General features: G+C 40.4%; 1 protein-coding gene across 1 annotated transcript in view; it reads right to left on the bottom strand.

Annotated features, from left to right (window-relative positions):
• Nucleotides 1-23607, bottom strand: part of KATNBL1 (katanin regulatory subunit B1 like 1) — a 50518-nt gene that overhangs the window by 11597 nt on the left and 15314 nt on the right. Inside the window, exons 2-3 of the mRNA XM_079767612.1 lie at nucleotides 7606-7736; nucleotides 2565-2605 (exon numbers count right to left, since the gene is read on the bottom strand). Of these exons, the coding sequence (XP_079623738.1) occupies nucleotides 2565-2605; nucleotides 7606-7722 (158 nt within the window). The 5' untranslated portion in view covers nucleotides 7723-7736. The remainder of the gene's footprint in view (nucleotides 1-2564; nucleotides 2606-7605; nucleotides 7737-23607) is intronic.

Genomic DNA, 23607 nt, shown 5'->3' with positions numbered 1-23607 from the left:
CCGACGCTCTATCCACTGAGCCAAACCGGTTAGGGCAGATGCTTTTAAAATGAAATATTACAGGCCATTTTTGAAGTAAGAAAATTATAACAATTTCTAATCACCTAAACTTTTTCTAACAAAGTGACAAATAATTATACATATTTGAATATTTTAAAGTTTATTTTTATTAAGTTGAAGTATACTTAATTTTATTTTAATAAGAAACCACAAAAGAACACATCTCATGGTTTAGTATAGTGGTTTTCAAAAGTTTTGGCCTCAGGATGCTTTGCACTCTTAAAAATTCTTGAAGTCTCCTGAACAGACACTTCTCCCAAGACGTAGAAATGGCCAACAGATATATGAGAAGATGTTCAATTTCACTAGCTATTAGGAAAATGCAAATCAAAACTACAATGAGATAGCACCTCACACCTGTTAGGATGGCTATTAACAAGACAAGTAATAACAAGTGTTGGAGAGGTTGATGAGAAAAATACCCTTATTCACTGTAGTGGGAATGTAAACTGGTGCAGCTACTATGGAAAACAATATGGACGTTCCCAAAAAAGCTAAGAATAGAGTTATCCTAGGACCCAGCAACCCCTCTTCTGGGTATCTACACAAAAACTTAATTTATTTTAAAAGATATATGTACTCCCATGTTCAGTGCAGCATTATTCACGGTGGCGAAGATAAGGAAACAACGGAAATGTCCTTCGATAGATGATTTGATAAAGAAGCTGTTGTACATTTATACAATGGAATACTACTCAGCCACAAGAAAAGACGAAATACCGCCATTCCTGACAACATGGATGGATTTTGGGAATATCATGCTATGTAAAGTAAGTCATATGGAAAAAGTCAAGAACCATATGAATTCATACATATGTGGGATATAAAACTGAAAACAACAAATGAACAAACAAACAAAACTATAGTCATAGATAACAGTATAGTGGTTACCAGAGGAAAAGGGGGGTGGGAAGGTAGTAAAAGATAAAGGGAGTCGGTGACAAAAGAATAGACTTTGGGTAGTGAGCACACAAAGCAATATACAGATAATGTATTAGAATTGAACACTTGAAACCAACCTATATAAGTTTATTAATCAATTCACCTCAATAAATTTAATTAAAAATTTTTAAAAAATCTTGAGGTCTCAAAATAATTGTTTTATGTGGGAAATATTTGATACTTACTGTATTAGGAAGTAAAACTGAGAAAATGTGTTAATTCATTTAAAAATAATAGATTTGCCCTAGCTGGTTTGGCTCAGTGAATAGCATCAGCCTGCGAACTGAAGGGTCCCAGGTTCGATTCCAGCCAAGGGCACATGCCTGGGTTGTGGGCTCGATCCCCAGTAGGGGGCATGCAGGAGGCAGCTGATCAATGATTCTCTCTCATCATTGATGTTTCTATCTCTCTCTCCCTCTCCTTTTCTCTCTGAAATCAATAAAGAAATATATTTTTAAAAAAATAATAGACTTGTTACTGATTAACACAGATTTTTAAAGAATATTTTTATTAATTTTTAGAGAGAGAGGAAGGGAGACAGAAAGAGAAAGAGAAAGACTGATGTGAAAGTGAAACATCAATCCCTTCGACTGGGGATCCAGGCATGTGCCCTGATTGGGAATCGAACCAGCAACCTTTTTGGTGCATAGAACGATGCCCAACCAACTGAGCCACGTCGGCAGGGCTCACAAAGAATATTTTTATAAAATTACACACGCGCGCGCGCACACACAAACACACACACAGTAAGAAGAATGGCATTGTTCTATATCTTTACAAAATCTCTAATATCTTATTTAACAGAAGACAGCTGGATTCTCATTATTTCCTTCTCCATTGAATCTATTGTGATATCAAGTGTAGTTTCTGGAAAACTCTACTATTCACTTGTAAGAGAATAAAAATGAAAAAGATGAATAATGTCTTAGTATTGATATGACTAAAGTAACCCCCAAAACTCCCTGAATGGGCTTCAGGAACCCCCAGGGTCCTCAGATCACACTTTGAGAAACAGTGGTTTAGTAGAAAGTTCGGCAAATCTGAGAATGAATGCCATTTTTACCACTTTCTTGGTGCATAACCCTGAACAAATCACTTAACTTCTCTGATCTTTAGGTTTCCTCATCAATTGTTAGGGGGGAATGAAACCTACCCAGTAGGACTGTGGTAACTATTAGAGATAATATTGAGCTGAGACCGGTTTGGCTCAGTGGATAGAGCGTCGGTCTGCGGACTGAAGGGTCCCAGGTTCGATTCCGGTCAAGGGCATGTACCTTGGTTGCGGGCACATCCCCAGTAGGGGGTGTGCAGGAGGCAGCTGGTCGATGTTTCTCTCTCATCGATGTTTCTAGCTCTCTGTCCCTCTCCCTTCCTCTCTGTAAAAAATAAATAAAATATTTAAAAAATATATTGATGTGTTTAGCACAATGACTAGCAAAAAGGAAATGTTTGAGAATAAGATAATTATTATAATAAAAGAGAATACTTATTTTTCCCCCATTTTTACTCTTATCCAGCTTTCAACATTTGCTGTTTCCCACAAACTTTAAAGATGCTCTTACCTATTTATGTAAGCAGCCAACTGTTTTGGAGATTTCTTAACCTGAAAAATTAAAATAGATAGTTGTAGCACATTTAAGTTTTTAAATAAAAATATGTAAACTTTGTGATTGATATTAACAAATCTGAGATTCAACAGTTAAGTTTTTCAGATTAAAGTTGCTTTATCTTAATCATTAGTTACAACAACATTGTATAAAGATGTTTTTGGTATATCTATTTCCCTATTTTCTATGCCACTAGTCACATATTATATTTACAGGGTACTTAATAAGTTGAATTTTAATGTGGTTTAAGAGAAATTATATCAGTGCTGATATGCCTTACAATGGTGAACAAAAAGCACTTTTAAGATTCCTCTTTAACCCAGAAATCATCCCAAGCCATTATGCTCAATTAATATTTGACAAAGAAGGCAAGAGCATACAATGGAGTCAAAACAGTCTCTTTAATAAATGGTGCTGGGAAATTTGGACAGATACATGCAAAAAAAATAAAACTAGATCACCAACTTACACCATACACAAAAACAAACTCAAAATGGCTAAAGGACTTGAATGTAAGATGGGAAACCATAAAAATCCTACAAGACTCCATAGGCAGCAAAATAGCAGTCATCTGTCGTAGAAATATCTTTACAGACACAACTCCTAGGGCAATGGAGACTAAGGAGAAAATAAACAAATGGGACTACATCAAAATAAAAAGCTTCTGTAGAGAAACCAAGTTGGCGGCATAGGTAAACACCTGAACTTGCTGCTCGCACAACAACTTCACAACTACAACTAAAAGGCAAAACGGACATCATCCAGAACCACAGGAAGGCTGGCTAAGTGGAAGTTCTACCAGAAGGAAAGAGAAAAGCACACTGAGACTCAGAGGAGCTGCAGAAGTAAAGTGCAGAGGTACAGAGGCACGCGCAGAGAGGGCTGGCAACTGAGTACGCAGCTGGCTTTTTCAATCAGGGAGGAGACACATGTTCCCAACTGCTCTGAAGTCCAGTTCCGGGCAAGACTCTGTGGACCCAGACTCATACGGGGAGAAACTGGACTGTCTGGCAGCAGGTGGAACTCGAGGGCGGCTTTCTCTCAGAGGTGCCTGCAGCAATTACCAAAGGACACTGAGACCCGGGGGCCTCTTAGGGCAGGGCTGATGGGAAGCCATTGCTGTTTGCTCTGCCCTGAGACTCCGCCCCATCCAAGCTGTGCGCAAAGGCTTTTGCATATAAATGGCCTGGTCCTTTGAAATCTAAACTTACCTAATAAACTGCAGCTGAGTCAGAGAGACCCAGAACAGTGGTCGGCAAACTCATTAGTCAACAGAGCCAAATATCAACAGTACAATGATTGAAATTTCTTTTGAGAGCCAAATTTTTTAAACTTAAACTTCTTCTAACGCCACTTCTTTAAAATAGACTCGCCCAGGCCATGGTATTTTGTGGAAGAGCCACACTCAAGGGGCCAAAGAGCCGCATGTGGCTTGCGAGCTGCAGTTTGCCGACCACGGACCCAGAATATCCAAAAGAAGGCCCAAGGCCCCACAGCATCTTGCATTGCTTCACAGCTGGGCCTCAAATGGGCACCTCCAAAATCCAAACAAAGAAGAGGAATCTGCAGATCTCTCCACAGCTCCTGCTGGGTGGCCTCAGACAGAGACTAAATTAGCACCTCCTTGGAGATCCAAGAGCCAGTGTACCCAGGGGTCAGAGTAGGACCATCCAGATTACAACTCCTCAGATCCATAAGGGACACACTCAGGGGACAGACTCAGTGAGAACCAAAGCCCCACTGAAGCAAGTCTTGCCTCATAAGGGTGTCTCCAGCACAGAAGTTCTCCCACCGTAGACATAGCTGTACCTCACAGCCAATTGGCTTGCAGGTCAATTTCTCCCAGTGATACCAACAACAATCAAGGCTTAACTACAACAAGACTGTGCACACAGCCCACAAAGGGGTGCACCAAGAGTTTCCACCTCAGGTAACTGGGGAGGCTGAGCCACTGGGCTCTATAGAACACCTAGCACACAAAGCCACTCTATCAACTCAGGGAAGCAACCAAAATGTGGAGACAAACAGGTCACAAATGAAAGAAATGGAGGAAAGCAAACTACTGGATATAGAGTTCAAAACCACGGTTATAAGGTTTTTCAAGAATTTTCTAGAAAAGGCCGATATATTTAGTGAGACCCTCGAGGATATGAAAAAGGACCAACTAGAAATTAAACATACACTGACTGAAATAAAAAATAATATACAGAGATCCAACAGCAGACTAGAGGAATGCAAGAATCAAGTCAAAGATTTGAAATACAAAGAAGCAAAAAACACTCAACCGGAAAAGAAAAAAGAAAAAAGAATCCAAAAATTTCAAGATAGTGTAAGGAGCCTCTGGGACAACCTCAAGCGTACCAACATCAGAATTATGGGGGTGCCAGAAGAAGAGAGAGAGCAAGATACTGAAAACCTATTTGAAGAAACAATGACAGAAAACTTCCCCCACCTGGTGAAAGAAATAGACTTACAAGTCTAGGAAGCACAGAGAACTCCAAACAAAAGGAATCCAAAGAGGACCACACCAAGACACATCATAATTAAAATGCCAAGAGCAAAAGACAAAGAGAGAATATTAAAAGCAGCAAGAGAAAAACAGTTAGTTACCTACAAGGGAGCACCCACACGATCGTCAGCTGATTTCTCAACAGAAACTATGCAGGCCAGAAGGGAGTGGCAAGAAATATTCAAAGTGATGAATAGCAAGAACCTACAACTAAGATTACTCTACCCAACAAAGCTGTCATTCAGAATTGAAGGTCAGATAAAGAGCTTCACAGATAAGAAAAAGCTAAAGGAGTTCATCACCGCCTAACCAGTATTATATGAAATGCTGAAAGGTATTCTTTAAGAAGAGGAAGAATAAGAAAAAATTAAAGATAAAAATTATGAACAACAAATACATATCTATCAACAAGTGATATAAAAATCAAGTGAATAAAAAATCTGATGAACAGAATAAACTGGTGAATATAATAGAATCAGGGGCATAGAAAGGGAGTGGACTGACAATTCTCGGGGTGGGGGAAAGGGCTGTGGGGGGTGCAGGAAGAGACTGGACAAAAATCGTACACCTATGGATGAGGACAGTGAGGGGGGAGGGGTAAGGACAGAGGGTGGGGTAGGAACCGGGTGGAGGGGAGCTATGGGGGGAAAAAAGAGGAACAACTGTAATAATCTGAACAATAAAGATTTATTAAAAAAAAAAAAAAGGTAAGCAGTCCTGAGACTGCAACCAAATTATTGACAGTAAGGAAAAAGGAAGCAGTGATGGTTAAATATACATTTATACCCTGGTGTTAAATACACACATTTATAACTGTTTCCTGGCATATCTTTCCTTAAAATACATACAAAAAATAATTAGTGAGCAATTAAAGAAAAAATAAAATAAAAAGCTTCTACACAGCAAAAGAAACCATTAACAAAACAACAAGAAAGCTCACTGCATGGGAGAACATATTTGCCAATGATATTTTAGATAAGGGTTTACCTCCCAAATTTACAGAGAACTCATACAACTTAACAAAAGGAAGATAAACGATCCAATAAAAAAAATGGTCAAAGGATCTAAATAGACACTTTTCGAAAGAGGACATACAGAAGGCCCAGAGACATATGAAAACATGCTCAAAGTCACTAATCATCCGAGTGATGCAAATCAAAACAACAATGAGATACCATCTCACACCTGTCAGAATGGTTATCATCAACAAATCAACACGACAAGTGCTGGATAGGATGCGGAGAAAAAGGAACCTTCCTGCACTACTGGTGGGAATACAGACTGGTGCAGCCACTGTGGAGAACAGTATGGAGTTTCCTCAAAAAGTTAAAAATGGAACTCCCATTTGACCCAGTAATCCCACTTCGAGGACTATATCCCAAGAAACCGGAAACACCAATCAGAAAGGATATATGCACCCCGATGTTCATAGCAGCACAATTTACCATAGCTAAGATTTGGAAACAGCTTAAGTGCCCATCATCAGATGAGTGGATTAGAAAACTGTGATACATCTACACAATGGAATACTGTGCTGCTATAAAAAAGAAGGAACTTTTACCATTTGCAACAACATGGATGGAACTGGAAAGCATTATGCTAAGCGAAATAAGCCAATAGGAGAAAGATAAATATCACATGATCTCACGCATATGTGGGATATAATGATCAACATATATTGATAAACAAAAATACATCTAGAGACAAATGGTAGGGAGAGGGGGTTAGAGAGCAACTAAAGGGCTTGAATGCATGCATATTAGCATAACCAATGGACACAGACACGGGGCAGTGGGGGCTTGCCCAGGGTGGGAATGGCTGCGGGGGGAGGTTGGGGGGGGTGGTCAATTGGAGAAAAAGGAGACATACGTAAAATATTAGACAATAAAAATAAATAAATAAATTTAAAAAATTAAAAATATTCTTTAATATTAAATTAAAATATCAAAATTATATCCTATCAGAACAGTATACGGGCTAAAAAAATTTTAGAGCTTTCAGAATATAATATAAAGTTTTCAATATTTCATTAATTCTACTTAATTCTGGCAAGTTAAACAGAATTGGTATCTCTTGTTTTTTAAATAATTTAACCAGATTACCCATACACCTAATAGTTTAAATTGTCTGTGATGAAATGAAAAAAACCTGGGTCTCCTCAAAATTCCTGTTGAAATCCTATTAGGAGGCTGGGCTTTTGAAAGGTGACTGGGTCATGAATGAGATTACTGCTTTTATAAAAGAGACCCCAGAGAGCTCTCACCCCTTTCACCATGCTAAGACACAGTGAAAAGACAGTCATCTGTAGGCCCTCACCAGACACCAAATCTGTCTGGGCCTTGATCTTGAACTTCCCAGCCTCTAGAGCTGTAAGAAATAAATTTCTGTTGTTTAAAGCCACCCAGTCTATAGTATTCTGTCATGGTATTCCTAGCCTGAACAGACTAAAATACTGTCTTACCTGTTACCTAGAAACTGTGGACTTACCTCCTTCATGTTCTTATTAGTGAAATTAGAGATCCTTTTTCTAGGACGATCAATGGAATGATTCTCAATATTATTATAAAAGTTCCGTTTTTTAACATTGTGGGTTTCAGATGCCATAATCTCTTAAATACCTAGACAACAAAATAAAAAGAATAAATGGAAAATACAAAAAGCAAAAGAGCTTAACCATTTCCTTAATACACATACAAAAATACGAAAACAGCTCGCTATGTAAAAACGGCTTATGAGTAAAGCAGAGAACACAGTTCTAACATACACACTCTTAAAAACCTTAAATACAGAGCAGGGCATTTCATGAAATTAAGGGTCTTTCTGTTCTCATTCTTTTTAGACGTCACCAGTAATAATAACATGGCATGTATTTTGGCCCAACACAAAATGTCAATCTCCCCATTTTCCATCTCACTAGCCATATATTAAATTTAAACTTACAGGTCATGAAATCAAATCTATGTGTATAGTAGTAATTATGGCATTCAAATCTACAGAAGCCTAAAATTTTTGAACCAAATCACATATACCACCCCAAGCAGCAGACAGAGGAACCAAAATCAAACTATATATATCTGACTTGTTTATGCCTAACCCTTACATTTTTCTTTCATTCTTGTAGCTAGCTCTCCAAAGCTTTTTTCTACCTTTGAAAAAAATAATCCAATGTACTCCAGGTTAAGAAACCTCTCAGATGAGACTTTTAAAAAAGTAAATAAATAACTACATTAATATAATAAGCACTGACTGAGGGGCATCCATATGAGTGAGCAAAACTTCACTGAGGAAAGTCTTAAAGAACAAACAGCATGTGCAGAATTGAAAGGCATGAAGCAACATGGTTTGTCTGGCATTATCTTAAGCAGATGCATGTGACTGGAGCTTAGGCTGGGGGTGGATTACAGCATGCTGAGAAATGAGGCTGGAAGAGATAGGCAGAATCTAGATCATAAAGGGTTTGTTCATGAGCTAAGCTTTTTTGTTTTGTTTTGTTAATCCTCACCTAAGGATATGCTTATTGACTTGAGAGAGAGAGAGAGAGAGAGAGAGAGAGAGAGAGAGAGAGAGAGAGAGAGATCCAGAGATCCAGGATAGAACCTGCAGCTTAGGTATATGCCCTGACCGGGAATTGAACCAGCAACTTTTTGGTATGCTCCAACCAACTGAACAACACTGGTCAAGGCTTTTTTTTTTTTTTTTTTAAGGGAAGAGAGACATTTAAAAATAGGAGACGAAACACTTCCACCCTTATCTGAGACCCCATTACAATGACAGAAAAAAAGTTTTGTTTTTTTTAAAATATATATTTTATTGATTTTTTACAGAGAGGAAGGGAGAGGGATAGAGAGTTAGAAACATCGATGAGAGAGAAACATCTATCAGCTGCCTCTTGCACACCCCACACTGGGGATGTGCCCGCAACCAAGGTACATGCCCTTGACTGGGATCGAACCTGGGACCTTTCAGTCCACAGGCTGATGCTCTATCCACTGAGCTAAACCAGTTAGGGCAGAAAAAAGTTTTTAAACACATAAAACCCATTAGGACAAAGAAGAGGAAATGATGGCAACAACATTTTGGAAATGGCAAAGCAGAAATGATAAATGACTTGGCAGATCTGAGAAAGCCAAATCCTAAATCAACAGTGAGGAAAGGTGAAAAGGAGAATCCCCAAAAGGTTCAATAATTGGCAATACTGAGGACCTCAATAAGTGAGGATAAAGGTGGACTTAAGAACAAGTAACATGAATATCCATTCAAGACACCTAGATCCATCCCTACATCCCCTTCCCCATTCCAGTAAAAGACTAGTTTTATAGTATGGAAAATTTAAAACACAATCTTTGGGATGGGTAACACCAGTCATGAATGAGGGCGAAAGGAGCATATTATAAACGGGGGTGGGGAAGAGGATCAAGTGAAAGTTTACATAGTAAATACTAAGACCTCTAACCTTTATTCTACCACTTGCCTCACAGAGGCCTGCAGCCAGGCTTATAGACTTCAGAAAAGAAGGCAAAAGCTCAATCCCAGAGGAAAGCACATCCTATCTAATAAAGAGGGAATGTGCTAATTGACCATCATGCCTTCACAAAGATGGTGGAGCCAACAGCCAATAAGGAGGAAATATGCTAATTGACTGCCACACCCTCAAAGATGGCACCACCCACAGCCACAAGATGGCAGCTCCCAGTCCCCTCAGCCCCGCTGGGGCAGCAGGTGCGCAGCACAGCCGAGCCTGCCCCCAGGCGGGTCCGACCGCTCCACGTGCCTGCCTCTGGAGTCCCCCAGTCCCCTCAGCACACCAGATGCCCAGGGCCGGCCCGAGGCGCAGGCAAGCCTTGGGGCCGCCCGAGGCTCAGGTAACCAGGGCTGCCTCTCCAATTGGACATCCCTCTCACAATCTGGGACCGCTGGCTCCTAACTGCTCACTTGCCTGCCTGCCAGATTGCCCCTAACTGCCCTCCCCTGCCAGCCTGGTTGCCCCCAACTGCCCTTCCCTGCCGGCCTGATCTCACCCCCAACTGCCCTCCCCTCCCGGCCTGGTTGCCCCCAACTGCCCTCCCCTGCTCGCCTGATCTCACCCCCAACTGCCCTCCCCTGCCGGCCCTCCCCTGGCCCTCCCCTGCCGGCCTGATCTTGCCCCCAACTGCCCTCCCCTCCCGGCCTGATCTTGCCCCCAACTGCCCTCCCCTGCCAGCTTGATCGCCCCTAACAGCCTCTGCCTTGGCCCCCACCACCATGGCTTTGTCAGGAAGGAAGCTGGACATCTGGAAGATGGCCTGTCGACCTGGTCTAATTAGCATATTACCCTTTTAGTAGTATAGATAGATTATATAGGATAGGATTGCTTAAATGGGGCAGGGGAGCCTTTTTCATCAGGAGGAGATGCTCTTGGCAGAGAGAATACATAATCCCTATATCTGGACTGATAGCCAGCCATATGCACTATACTGCCAAACCGGTCATTAAAAAATTGAACCGCTTTCTTACACCTTACACCAAACAGCTGTTGCCCTTAAAACCCCTCCTCAGCCCCCACCTTAGGTTCTGCCTTCTCAGTTCACCCAGATTAGGTTCTGATTGGTCAGTTTCTATGCCAGTCAGCGTCAAAAGCTCCGCCTCCTAGGCAGCCATTGGCTCCTCACATTCACCCAGATTTGGTTCTGATTGGTCAGTTTCTATGCCAGTCAGCATCTCTGGGCCTATCAACGGGCCTGGTCAGAGGGCCTGATCAGCAGCCCCAGCGGAGGCCCGAGAGAGAGGCGTGGCTGCTGGCCAGGCCCAGAGCGAAAAAGAGAGGCAAGTGCTGATCAACAGCTGCCATGGAGGCTCAGATCAGACCCTGCTTTTCTCTCCAGGCCTCTCTTTGGGCCTGATCTGCAGCCCCTTCGGCAGTCAGTGCTGGGTTGGGGTGCCCGCAGCGGTGGCAGTCAGTGGTGGGTCTCCATGGCAACCCAGCACTGACTCTGGTCGGTCGAGCCTTTGGTCATTTTGGATGTTACGGACCCTGGGTTTTTATATATTAGGATGGTTTGCTTCCTTAGTGACTTTCCCTGACCCACAGTACCTAACTTCACTTCCCTATCTCCTTACCCTTCCCTACCATTTTTCTTGATAATACTTGCTACTACTAGATATACAGTATATGTCTGTTTAGCATGTTTTCTCTACTAGAATATAAACTCCTTGAAAGATAGGATCTTGCTTGTTTTCATTTTTACATTCCCTGGGCCTACAACACCACCTGGCACATACAAAGTGCTCTATAGGCACATGTTGAATGAATAAGTCCATTCTATACTATGTAAAAATGGTAATTAGTTGAAACAGCTTTTACCTTCTGTATTTAATTCAACCTTTTCTAGTATAAACTTCCAGAATCCTTTATCCATAAATTAACCCTGATTACACACACACACACACACACACACACACACATTTTTAAAATGTATAGAATTTAAATATTTTGCATTTAGAAAATAACATTTATTGATAGTCTATCTCCCTTTTATATAGAAAAATATTCATTTCTTCATAGGCTAAAACAGTTTTTTTTAAAGACCATACAATGTTGCCTTTTTTTAAAGAGTGAAGGACTTTACATCATTAGAAAATTGCAAGTCAAAACCACAATGAGATATTACTTCACAACCACTAGAATGGCTATAATAAAAACAACAGATAAGAAGTGTTGAGAAAGATGTGGAGATAAGTACTCCTACATACTTATTCATGTGAAATGAAAGTTTATGTTCACAGAACACTTGTATACAAATGTTCATAACAACATTATTCAGAACAGCCCAAAATGGGATAGACCCAAATGTCTATCAATTAGTAAATGGGTAAACAATATAAGTTATACCCACTTGGAATACTACTCATCAACAAAAAGGCATGAAGTACTGATACATGCTACATATATATGAACATCGTGCTAAGTGAAAAGAGCCAAACACAAAGACCACATATTATATGGTTCCATTTATATGAAATGTCCATAAAAGTAAAATCTATAGATACAGAAAGTAGAGTATTGGTTGTCTAGGGCAGGGGTGGGAGTGAGAATAACTGCAAGTGAACACAGTTTTCTTTGGGAGGTGATGATAATGTTCTAAACTTTGAATGGGTTGGTGATTGCACAATTCTATATATAATCAGTAAACTGTATATTTAAATCAGGTGAATGTTATGATATGTAAGCTATCTATAATAATAAAAATGTAATATGCTAATTAGACCGGACAGCCGAACAACCTTCCGGACGTCATTCCAGATGTCCTTCCGGACGACCTTCCGGACAAAGCCGCAGTGGCGGGGGCCAAGGCAGAGGCAACCGCAGCAGCAGGTGGGGGCCGAGGCAGAGGCGATTAGGGACAATCAGGCAGGCATACGAGCAGTTAAGGTTGATCAGGCAGGCAGGCGAGCAGTTAGGGGCAATCAGGCAGGCAGGCAAAGTAGTTAGGGGTGATCAGGCAGGCAGGTGAGCAGTTAGGGGCAATCAGGCAGGCATACAGAGTGGTTAGGGGTGATCAGGCAGGCAGTGGAGTGGTTAGGGGCAATGAGCCAGGCAGGCAGAGTAGTTAGGGGCAATCAGGCAGGCAGGCAGAGTGGTTAGGGGTGATTAGGCAGGCAGGCGAGCAGTTAGGGGTGATCAGGCAGGCAGGCGAGTGGTTAGGGGCAATCAGGCAAGTAGGCAGAGGCAGGTAGGGGCGATCTGGCAGGCAGGCAGGCAAGTGGTCAGGAGCCAGTGGTCCCGGATTGCAAGAGGAATGTCCGACTGCCAGTTTAGGCTCGATGCCACAGGGATCCCTGTGGAATCGGGCCTAAACCGGCAGTCGGACATCCCCCGAGGGGTCCCAGATTGCGAGAGGGCTATCCCCCAAGGGGTTCCGGATTATGAGAGGGTGCAGGCCGGGCTGAGGGAAACCTCCCCCCCCCCCCCCCGTGCATGAATTTCATGCACTGGACCTCTAGTATTTCAATAAAGCTTAAAAAGGTGAAGAAAATTATCAACATTATAGTGGTAGTCTTTTTACAAAGGATTTTTATATTACAAATTCCATTTTGCTTTATGCCTTATAAATTTGGTAGTACCTTTCTTGGGCAATAATAAAGGATTCTCTTTTTTTCCCAAGAACATTTGACAGTGCTACTCAGATAGTTTAAAGCAATTATTGAGGCTTCTAGGTATTTCTGAGGTGCCATTTGATAATATACAAAAAGGGAATAATCAGAATGAGATCAAGAGTGGGTGAAGACATTGATTATAGAAAATAGAAAGAATAATCTTTTAATGAAAAAAGAATAAAAGGAAACAAGGCCTTGAGAGATAAAGGAGGTATCAAGAAGAGCACAAAATACTAACTTAACTATTCTGAACACTTAATATAGTGTGTATTTTCTTTTCTTTTTTTAATTTTTAAATATATTTTATTTATTTTTTACAGAGAGGAAGGGAGAGGGATAGAGAGCTAGAAACACCGATGAGAGAGAAACATCGACCAGCTGCCTCCTGCACACCCCCTACCGGGGATGTGCCCGCAACCAATGTACATGCCCTTGACCGGAATCGAACCTGGGACCTTTCAGTCCGCAGGCCGACGCCCTATCCACTGAGCCAAACCGGTTTCGGCATAGTGTGTATTTTCTTAAGTAAAGACAATAAAGTAATTGCTATGGGTATTCTCTTGAGAAGGTAGAAAAACAGTGGCATGCAAAAGAAGCTGGAGGGATGAACTGCCTTAATATAGTAGTCATTTCATACCAGAAAGATGAAAACAGATATATTCATATAATTTACTATAATGGCTGCCAAATCAAGAGATTAAATAGCTCTAAGTGTTCAGATACTCTATACCTACTCCCAATGAGAAAAGCTCATCACACAGGAATGAAACATGTCTGGACTTTTGTCTCTAATAACTTACAGCTCAAGATCAAATTAAGTTAAACTTTCTTTTTATATTAATATACTATAGCATTTCAATTATTTATATTGTATTTAAGCCTGAGACTTCACTAGGCAATTTCATTCCTCTTCTTGAAAAACAAAGCATGATTGTATACAAAGAATTATAATAACTAATATTTCTGGTATCAGTGATTCTCCTCCAATCACCACCACCAAAGTCATGCTCAATATTACAAAGGGTGTGTATGGTATTCTTGCCAAGAGTCTTGAGGTTAAAAATTTATAACCACTATCCTAAATAATAAAAACATAATATGCAAATTGACCGAATGGCAAACAGCAGAATGGCCATCCGAACGACCATCCAGGACTACACTAAGACACCCACTGGCACCAGGCCAGCCAAGGTGGGTGCGATGCGATTGGTCGGGAGCCCAGCCATCACTGCAGAGGGAGACCTAGGCCACCAGCTGGAGGGGCGATCAATTGGAGGGCTCCACGATCACCCCAAAGAGGGAGGCCCAGGCCACCAACGGGTGGGCAGTGGTGGGTGGGCAGGGCCTCCCTCTGCAAGGGAAGCCCAGGTCCTGGGTGCCGGAGGGAAGCTGGTGCCGGCAACTGGGGGAAGGAAGGCCTACTCTTGCACAATTTTCGTGCATCAGGCCTCTAGTCTTATAATAATAAAATACATAAAGAGGTTTTAGAATTTAAAGCTTCAGCCTAATTTTTTTTTAATCCAGAGATCAAGTAAGTTGCCCAACAACAGTCAGCCAGTTAGAAAGGCACAGAATGAATCCATGTCATTCTACCACATCTTTGTTTTCATTAATTGAATCCAATTCATTACCAACTAGAGTACAGTCAACACTTTTCATTTCTGAATAGCCAAATAAGACAAGAGTACCTTTTTTCTGAGGAAATGACAAAGGAGGGACAGATGAACATAAACTATAAACTACCTCCCATCCTTTCCTCCCCCTCCCTATAAGGATAACCTTTATTTCTCCCTATAAACTCCCAAAGGGAATTTATAGAGCTTAAAGACAAATCATTGGTTTCTCTATGAGGCAGCTACCACACAAAAAAAATGAAAGGGAAGAATGAACTTGGACTTTTTTCTTCAAGAACTTCAATGAAGGGGAAAGGAACAGAAGGTAAAGATTAGATTTTCTGCCCTAGACGGTTTGGCTCAGTGGATAGAGCGTTGACCTGTGTATTGAAGGGTCCCGGGTTCAATTCCGGTCAAGGGCACATGCCCAGGTTGAGGGCTTGATCCCCAGTAGGAGGCGTGCAGGAGGTAGCCAATCAATGATTCTCTCTTATCACTGATGTTTCTATCACTCTCTCCCTCTCCCTTCCTCTCTGAAATCAATAAAAATCTATTTTTAACCCTTTGCACTCGCTTGCTTTTTTCTCGATTCCTTTATTCTAATGCTAACCATGTTGAGTCACACTCAACATCCGAGTGCAAAAGGTTAAAAAAGATTAGATTTTCTGAGACAATCTTTAGAGCCTGGGGATACTGATTCCTTCCTCCTAAATTCAACTCAGGCTCTCAATAACTCCTCTGGTCATCTGTAGCACTTATTTATATATATTCTATATATATATAAGGCTAATTTGCTAAGTGTCCCTCCAACTGTCCAACTGTCGCTATGACGTGCACTGACCACCAGGGGGCATATGCTCAACACAGGAGCTGCCATGACGTGCACTGGCCATTTACATAGAAATGGCACTGCGGACCTAGCTCCGACAAAGCAACACTCGGCTTCCCCCAAGTGGGACACAGGCCCCGCCACCACCCCAGAGTGACACCCCATCAAATCGCAGCCAATGCTGCCGAGACCCCATGGCGCAAAATGCAGCCCACATCCAAGCCCAGCCCAGCTCAGAAATGGTCACTGTGGGCACTGGGTAATGATGTCACGTAGCAACACCCGGCTTCCTCTCCCTAGTTACTAGCCTCCTTGGAGTTTCTTCAGCCCAAGAACCTGACTTACTTTATAGCCAGGTGCAAACATTTTACAATTTAACTAAATGTCTGTGAAGCGTTTCCCCGTGCCTCACCTCATTTGATCCTCACAGAAGTCCTGCAGTAGGTAGATAAGAGATTCAGTAGAATCCTATTTTCTTTTCATTAGCCAGAAAATGGAGATTTAGAAAGTTTAAAAACTTGACATGACTGAAAAGAAGTAAGAAATGGTGGACACAATGCTCAGTAATGTTTATATGGGGGCTCTTTAACCTCTTCATTTTAATGTGATTTACTTTTTTCTTTGTTTTATAATCGACACATCTAAAACTATATATTTACCCCCCGAGTATGGTTTTGATTTCACACCTTGTTTCCATTATATAATGTACTTCTCCTCATTATTTTTGTAATAAATTTGTCATTGCAGGAAAAAAAAAAAAGAAATGGTGGACCTTGAAAATGACTTCAGGTTTTCTCACTGTGCAGAATATAGTCAAACACTGCTGCAGTGAAATATTTTACCCTTTGTTCTCCCTGCGTGATCTACAATAATAATTTGCTTCGTGTTGATATTTATTGCTGTGTTGCTGACAATTACCTGAAAGAGAAGTTAGGGTGCTTCACTGGGCTACAAAAAGTTTAGCTAAATCAGAAAGCAGGTCTAATTAAGCAAGTTTATTCTATATCTATAAAAGGCTAAGTTGACTCACGCATGATCAATACATATAAAGCTCTCACTGGTGCCAATCACAGGTGTGAGTTTTGATCTGTCATTGTCCATCATGAATTTGGTTAACACTTCTATTATAGAGAAAGGGCAAATAGCAATATTAAAATATTTCTTCTAATTAATTTCCTTTCAATGTGCATTAATCCGTGCACCGGGACACTAGTGTTTAATAATTTGGGTCAGGTAAAATAAGGAGATTAAAAAGAGAATTGAGAATTGAGAATGCCATGGTTGATCCAAATGGGATCAATGCTTACAATGGAATATTAAACACACTACTTACAAGGACTATTTTGTGAAGTGGAAGAAGGTTCCAAAATAATAGCATCTTAAAAAGCAGGACAGAACCCTAGCCAATTTGGAATCAAACCATGACCTCCTGCTTCATAGGTTGATACTCAACCACTGAGCCACACCAGCCGGGCCACAGAGCCTTTTTAATATATTGAATTAATTTTCAAGAAGTAGTTTAGCCCTAGCTGGGTAGCTTAGTTGGTTGGGGCATCGTCTTGATATGCCAAGGGTGTGGGTTCCATCCCCAGTCAGGGTATATATACAAGAATCAACCAATGAATGCATAAATGAGTGGAAATAATAATAATAATATAAGAAGTGGCTCAGTGGATAGAGCTTCAGTCCTAAAACTGAAGGGTCCCTGGTTTGATTCTGGTCAAGGGCATGTACCTTGGTTGCAGGCTCAGTCCTGGCCCTGGTTGGGACGCATGCAACCAATCAATCTCTCTCTCTCTTTTCCACACTCTCTAAAAAAAAAAAAAAAAAAAAAGGAAAAATATCCTCTGGTGAGGATTAAAATAAACAAACAAAAGAGAACAGAAAACTGAATATATAGTATAATCCTGGTTTTAAAAAATATATAAAGTCAATCAATTCAAAAGGGCTCTATAAAACCATTAACAAGTTATATATTGCTGATGAAATTACAGGTGATTTTTTTTCTTCACTTACAGGTTTCTCTATTTTCTACAATGAACATGAATTATTTTTATAATCTGAAGAAATATTTTTAACATAATGAAGTCACTATCTTATAAAAAAAAGTAGCTTAATTATTCAACTCCCTTATAGTAAAAAAGTGAAAACATTGTAAATGCCAACACACAAGGGTAACATTTTATAAGAAGAATCTATTTTAACTTTTCCAAAATTAGGGCACTCCATCTAATTTTCTCAATTCTTGCCTTCTCACCTCATCTGGGAGTCAGCTCCCACATATACTCTCTATCTTCGATTTCTCCCTTTGAACTGATTCCTCTCCTGCTTTCAACCATGCTCAGGTTTCCTCTATCAACGCCTATACTCTTTCTCCACTTCTCTTCCCTGCCAAATTTCTACAATGAGAGCTTTTTAGTTTCCAGTTTCTTTTTAACCCTTTACGACCTCACTTTTATTTTGCCCTCTCCTCTGAAAAAATTGCATCTTCAAGGTCACTTAAAGCTATAAGGAAGCCTTTAAACAATGATAATGCTTATCAAGGTCAGCCAAGCCAACTCTAAAGACTGCTCATTCTTCATCTACCATTTAGCATTTTTATCATGTCAATGCCATTGTTCTGTTCACATGACACAGCACTATCTTAACTCTCCTTGTTCCCTTACTCCCTTTTGGTTCCTTTATCTTCAATGACTCTTTTCTTTCTAAACTAAAATTGGAAAAATATTCTTTCATGGTTTCAGCTATTTCTCTAGACTTAGTCTCTTCACTAACTTCTATGTATTCAGCTTCCTGACCTGCCATTGCTGGGTCCAAGTCAACACATCTAAAACTAATCTTTTCAACCTCTTCCAATATCAAACCAACTAAAAACTAATCTTTTCAACCTCTTCCAATATCAAACCAACTAGCTGCCTTTCCTAGCTACATTTTAAATTACTGGCATCAATCTTCTCTCAGACTAGAAACCTGGTAGTTAATTTGACTCCTCTCTCCTTCTTTCCAACAATCACTAAATCTTCTTCAATCTTCCTGCAGAATATTTCCTGGATCCATTCTGACCTTCCCTTTTCCACTGTCAGATATCCAGTCTCATCACTTCAAACCTAAATTACTGTAAGAATTATCTGATTTTTCCTGATAACATTCTGTTCCTGGCCCCTATAGATCATCCTTTACTATCACTGCCTATAGTGTTCATGGCAAAATCCTCAAATCTCCAATAGTTTCCTACTGAATTTTCCAAACTATGTTTAAAGTATTCAGAGAGATTTTAATGGATGTTTTACTCTGTTCAAATAAATTTGAATAGGCTGCATGTTAAACTACTTCTTATATTATTATTATTATTTCCACTCATTTATGCATTCATTGGTTGATTCTTGTATATATACCCTGATTGGGGATGGAACCCACACCCTTGGCATATCAAGACAATGCCCCAACCAACTAAGCTACCCAGCTAGGGCTAAACTACTTCTTGAAAATTAATTCAATATATTAAAAAGGCTCTGTGGCCCAGCTGGTGTGGCTCAGTGGTTGAGTATCAACCTATGAAGCAGGAGGTCATGGTTTGATTCCAATTCAGGAAAATGGTTTTGGGCTCTATCCCCAGTGTGGGGTGTACAGGAGATGTGCAGAAACATCTCTCATCATTGATGTTTCTATCTCTCTCCTCTCTTCCTCTCTGAAATCAATAAATATATCCTATATAATAAAAGGCTAACATGCAAATCGACTGAACGGTTGAAGAACCGGTTGCTATGACGTGCACTGACCACCAGGGGGCAAATGCTCAATGCAGGAGCTGCCCCCTGGTGGTCAGTGCGCTCCCACAGGGGGAGTGCTGAGTGCAGCGGTGGTGGGAGCCTCTCCAGCCTCCGCAGCAGCGCTAAGAATGTCCGACTGACTGCAGAGAGCAGGCCTAAGCCATCAGTCAGACATTCCCTGAGGGCTCTCAGACTGCGAGAGGGCGCAGGCCAGGCTGAGGGACACCCCCCCCCCCCCGAGTGCACAATTTTTTTGCACTGGGCCTCTAGTTTAAAATAAAAGTCTCTGAGAAGGCTGCATAATTTTATTTAACTCTGGGTCCCAAACTTAGCCACCATCCTTTTTTTTAAAATTCTGCCAAACATACATAAAAAGATGCAGTTGTTCCAAGGAACATAGTTTGTGGAATTGATTTACTACACCAAGACTAAACTATTTATCTAAATGTAGAAAACCTTCACAATCAAGTACCTTACCAAGAGAAATTAGTAATTTTTTAAATTAGATGGGGGAAAAAAGAGCAAAACATCCTCCACTATTTTTTTTTTCTTAATATGAGGAGGTCAGGAAGTTTTTGTTAAGGCAGGAAAATTCCATTGCATTGGTATTAATCAAATAACAATAATATTAAAAATAATAGCTAGCCTTTATAAAAAAAACTTACTATATGTTTGCCATAGTCATTATCATATTATGAGCATATCATGCCCTTTCTATAGGTGACGAAACTGAGGCGCAGAAAGGTTACATAATTTGCCCAAGGTCAAGCAGCAATAAAGTTTAGTCAGGACTGAAACCCAGGCATTCTGTCATTATTGCCTCTACTTTCAACCAATATACTATACTGCCTACCTCTCCATTAAGATGAGAGATTAAGGGTGAATGTGTAGACAGGTGATGCAGGTTTATAATGTCCTAGCTCGTTACTTTGGCAGGTCATTTATTCTATCCTGAATCTGTTATCTCAAATGTGAAATAGAAATATGGTTATGAAGATCAAAATGAGATTACATGTAAGTTATTACTGATATTATCACTCAATATTTATATGAAACTAGAGGCCCGGTGCACGAAATTCATGCACGGGGGGAGGGTATCCCTCAGCCCAGCCTGCACCCTCTCCAATCTGGGACCCCTCGAAGGATGTCCAACTGCCCATTTAAACAGGCAGTCGGACATCTCTCTCACAATCCAGGACTGCTGGCTCCCAACCGCTTGCCTGCCTGCCTGGCTGATTGCCCCTAACCGCTTCTGCCTGCCAGCCTGATCACCCCCTAACCACTCTCCTGCCAGCCTGATCGATGCCTAACTGCTCCCCTGCAGGCCCGATTGCCCCCAACTGCCCTCCCCTGCCAGCCATCTTGTGGCGGCCATCTTTGACCACATGGGGGCAGCCATCTTATGTCTTGGAGTGACGATCAATTTGCATATTACTCTTTTATTAGATAGGATGAGGGAAGCCAGACCCTAAAGGCTAAGTACTATACAACTTCATTTAAAAAAAAAATTTTTAATTGATTTCAGAGAGGAAGGGAGAGGGAGACAGAGACATCCAAAGAAACATCAATGATGAGAGAGAATCATTGCTTGGCTGCCTCCTACATAACCCCTACTGGGGATCAAGCCTGCAACCTGGGCATGTGTTCTGACTGGAATAGAACTGTGACCTGCTGGTTCATAGGTCGATGCTCAACCACTGAGCTATAAGGGCTGGGCTACAACTTCATTTTTATGATATTATAGAAAAGGCAAAATTATAGGGAAAGAAAAATATCAATTGTTGTCAGAGTCTGGGAGGAAGGTAGAAATTGACTACAAAGGGATAAAAGGCAACCTTTTGTGGTGAGAAACAGGTTCTGAATCTTGACTGTGAAAGTGATCACACAACTGTATGTACATTAAAACTCATGTAAATGTATATCAATAGCCTGACTTTAAAAAACTGGAGTGCAGAGCACATGTCATTCATGGTTTTTCACCAGGCTCCTTGGACACTCAGCTACGCACATGACAGAATATGGCTCCACTGAGCCATATCCATTCCTTTTTTTTCGAAGAAACTTCAGGCCTGGAAGTTCCAGAAATGTTCCTCAAAGCATCTGGAATATTTATGTTTTGACTGGTGATTACTAAAGCCAGCCCCTCTGGCTTTCTCTTTGTTCTATTCAATCATGTGGGCTAAGTCTGACCCTGAGGATGGTAGATGCCCTCAGTGCCCTCTCTGTGCAATAAAGTGGAGTGAGTCCTCTCACGTGAATACCAGTGGGCCTTAAAAGCTTAATTTGCAAAGGCCTTTAGGTTGCCCATGTCTCTCCCAGCTCTCTGAAAGCTTTGTGCTCACTATGCAGTAGCTATCACAACTCACTATTTGGGTGAAAAATTAAAGACTCATCTGACCTTAAAGGCTGGTATAGCTAAAAGATTAGGTCAAACAGACCCATGTTCAAATTTTTACCTTTCCCATTTAACTAGCTATGTGACCTTGGAAGTAGCTGAGCCTCATTTTCCTCAACTATAAAGTAGAGATGTATGTGTTTTTACCCTGTCTCACTCCAAACGAATAAAAAACCTTGCTGACAATAAATTTTTTCTCTATTTTTTATTAAATTTATTAGGGTAACAAGTTATGAAATTATATAGGTTTCAGATGTATAATTCTATTGTACATCTGTATATTGTACTGTGTGTTCACCATCCAAAGTCAAGTATCTTTCTGTCACCATGTATCCACCCGTCCGCCTCTTCTTCCCCCAACCCCTTTCTCTCTGGTAATCATCATACTGTTGTCTATTAGGTGTTTTCTTTTTAATCCCTTCACCTTTTTTTCACCCAACCCCCCAACTCTCCTCCCTTCTGATAGCTGTCAATCTATTCTCCGTACCTATGAGTCTGTTTCTATTTTATCTGTTAGTTTATTTTGTTCATTAGATTCCACATGTGAGATCATATAGTATTTGTCTTTCTCTGACTGGCTTATTTCACTTAGCATAGCACTCTCAGGTCCATCAATGCTGTTGCAAAAGGTAAAGTGAGTTCAGGAATCTCTACTTTTTCGTGTGTGTGTGTGTGTGTGTGTGTGTGTGTGTGTGTGAAAGCTTCAATGTGGTTAGTTTACATTTTTGCCATCTTCTCATAAACTGACTCACTTGATCTCTCTGTGAAGTTTCAACATTAGTGCTCTTTCTCTCCCCAGAATTTGCCCATTACTTTGAAATCACATTGATCACTCAAAATATTATCTCAAGTTTTAATCATTTGGTAGTAGTTAACTTATTTACCCCCCTCTCCCCACACCAGTTTATTTATCCAACTCAAGAGATCAAGGGAGTCAGTTTTTGAGAAGATGGCAAAACCTTAAACTAACCACATTAAAGCTTTCACAAAAAGACACGGGAAATGGTAGGGACTCCTAAACTCACTATAAGCATCCTTGAACACAGAAAGGATATTTTATAACATTAGGTCTTTATAACATTTTCTGAACTTTTGCTATAAAACTTTCTGCCTGTCCTAATACTTGATTTTTATGGAAACAAATTGTTTCTTCCCCCTGAGAAGTCCCTTTCCCTACTTTCTAGTTCATCACAGCCTCTGACTATAACCACTGAGTTCAAATCTTCCTCTCTCAAGCATTTCTTGATTCCTATCTTCACTGATCTCTTCCTTCACCACCTTTTAATGGAACTTAGTTATTATCACATAGCTTAGGTCTTTAACAATTAATAAGTAATTGAAGGCCTACATGTAAGACATCTGGCACTAACTGACCCAGGTGTGTTTCCTCTTGCCAACTAGACTGCAAAACTTCTCATGGGAAGGGCCTGATTTTATACTTTTATATACACAACCTAAAGCAATTCAACAACTCTTAGTTAACTTAAATATATACAAACACTATATATATATATATATATATATATATATATATATATATATATATATATATATATATCTTCCAGTGAGCAAATGAAGATCATTACAAAGTCCTAGTATTTTAAGGTTCATTTTTAAATGATTAAAGGAAAGAAAGCATATGTATTCAATTCAACGTACATTTACTGAGCACCTATCATATGTCAAGAGATGAATAAGAAGTACATATCTTAAACAAAACAAACAGAAAAACTCATAAAGACAACAGAT

The sequence above is a fragment of the Cnephaeus nilssonii genome, assembly GCF_951640355.1.
Source record: "Cnephaeus nilssonii genome assembly, chromosome: 4".
Taxonomy (NCBI): Eukaryota; Metazoa; Chordata; class Mammalia; order Chiroptera; family Vespertilionidae; genus Cnephaeus; species Cnephaeus nilssonii.
This window is presented reverse-complemented; position numbering and strand designations above follow the sequence as displayed.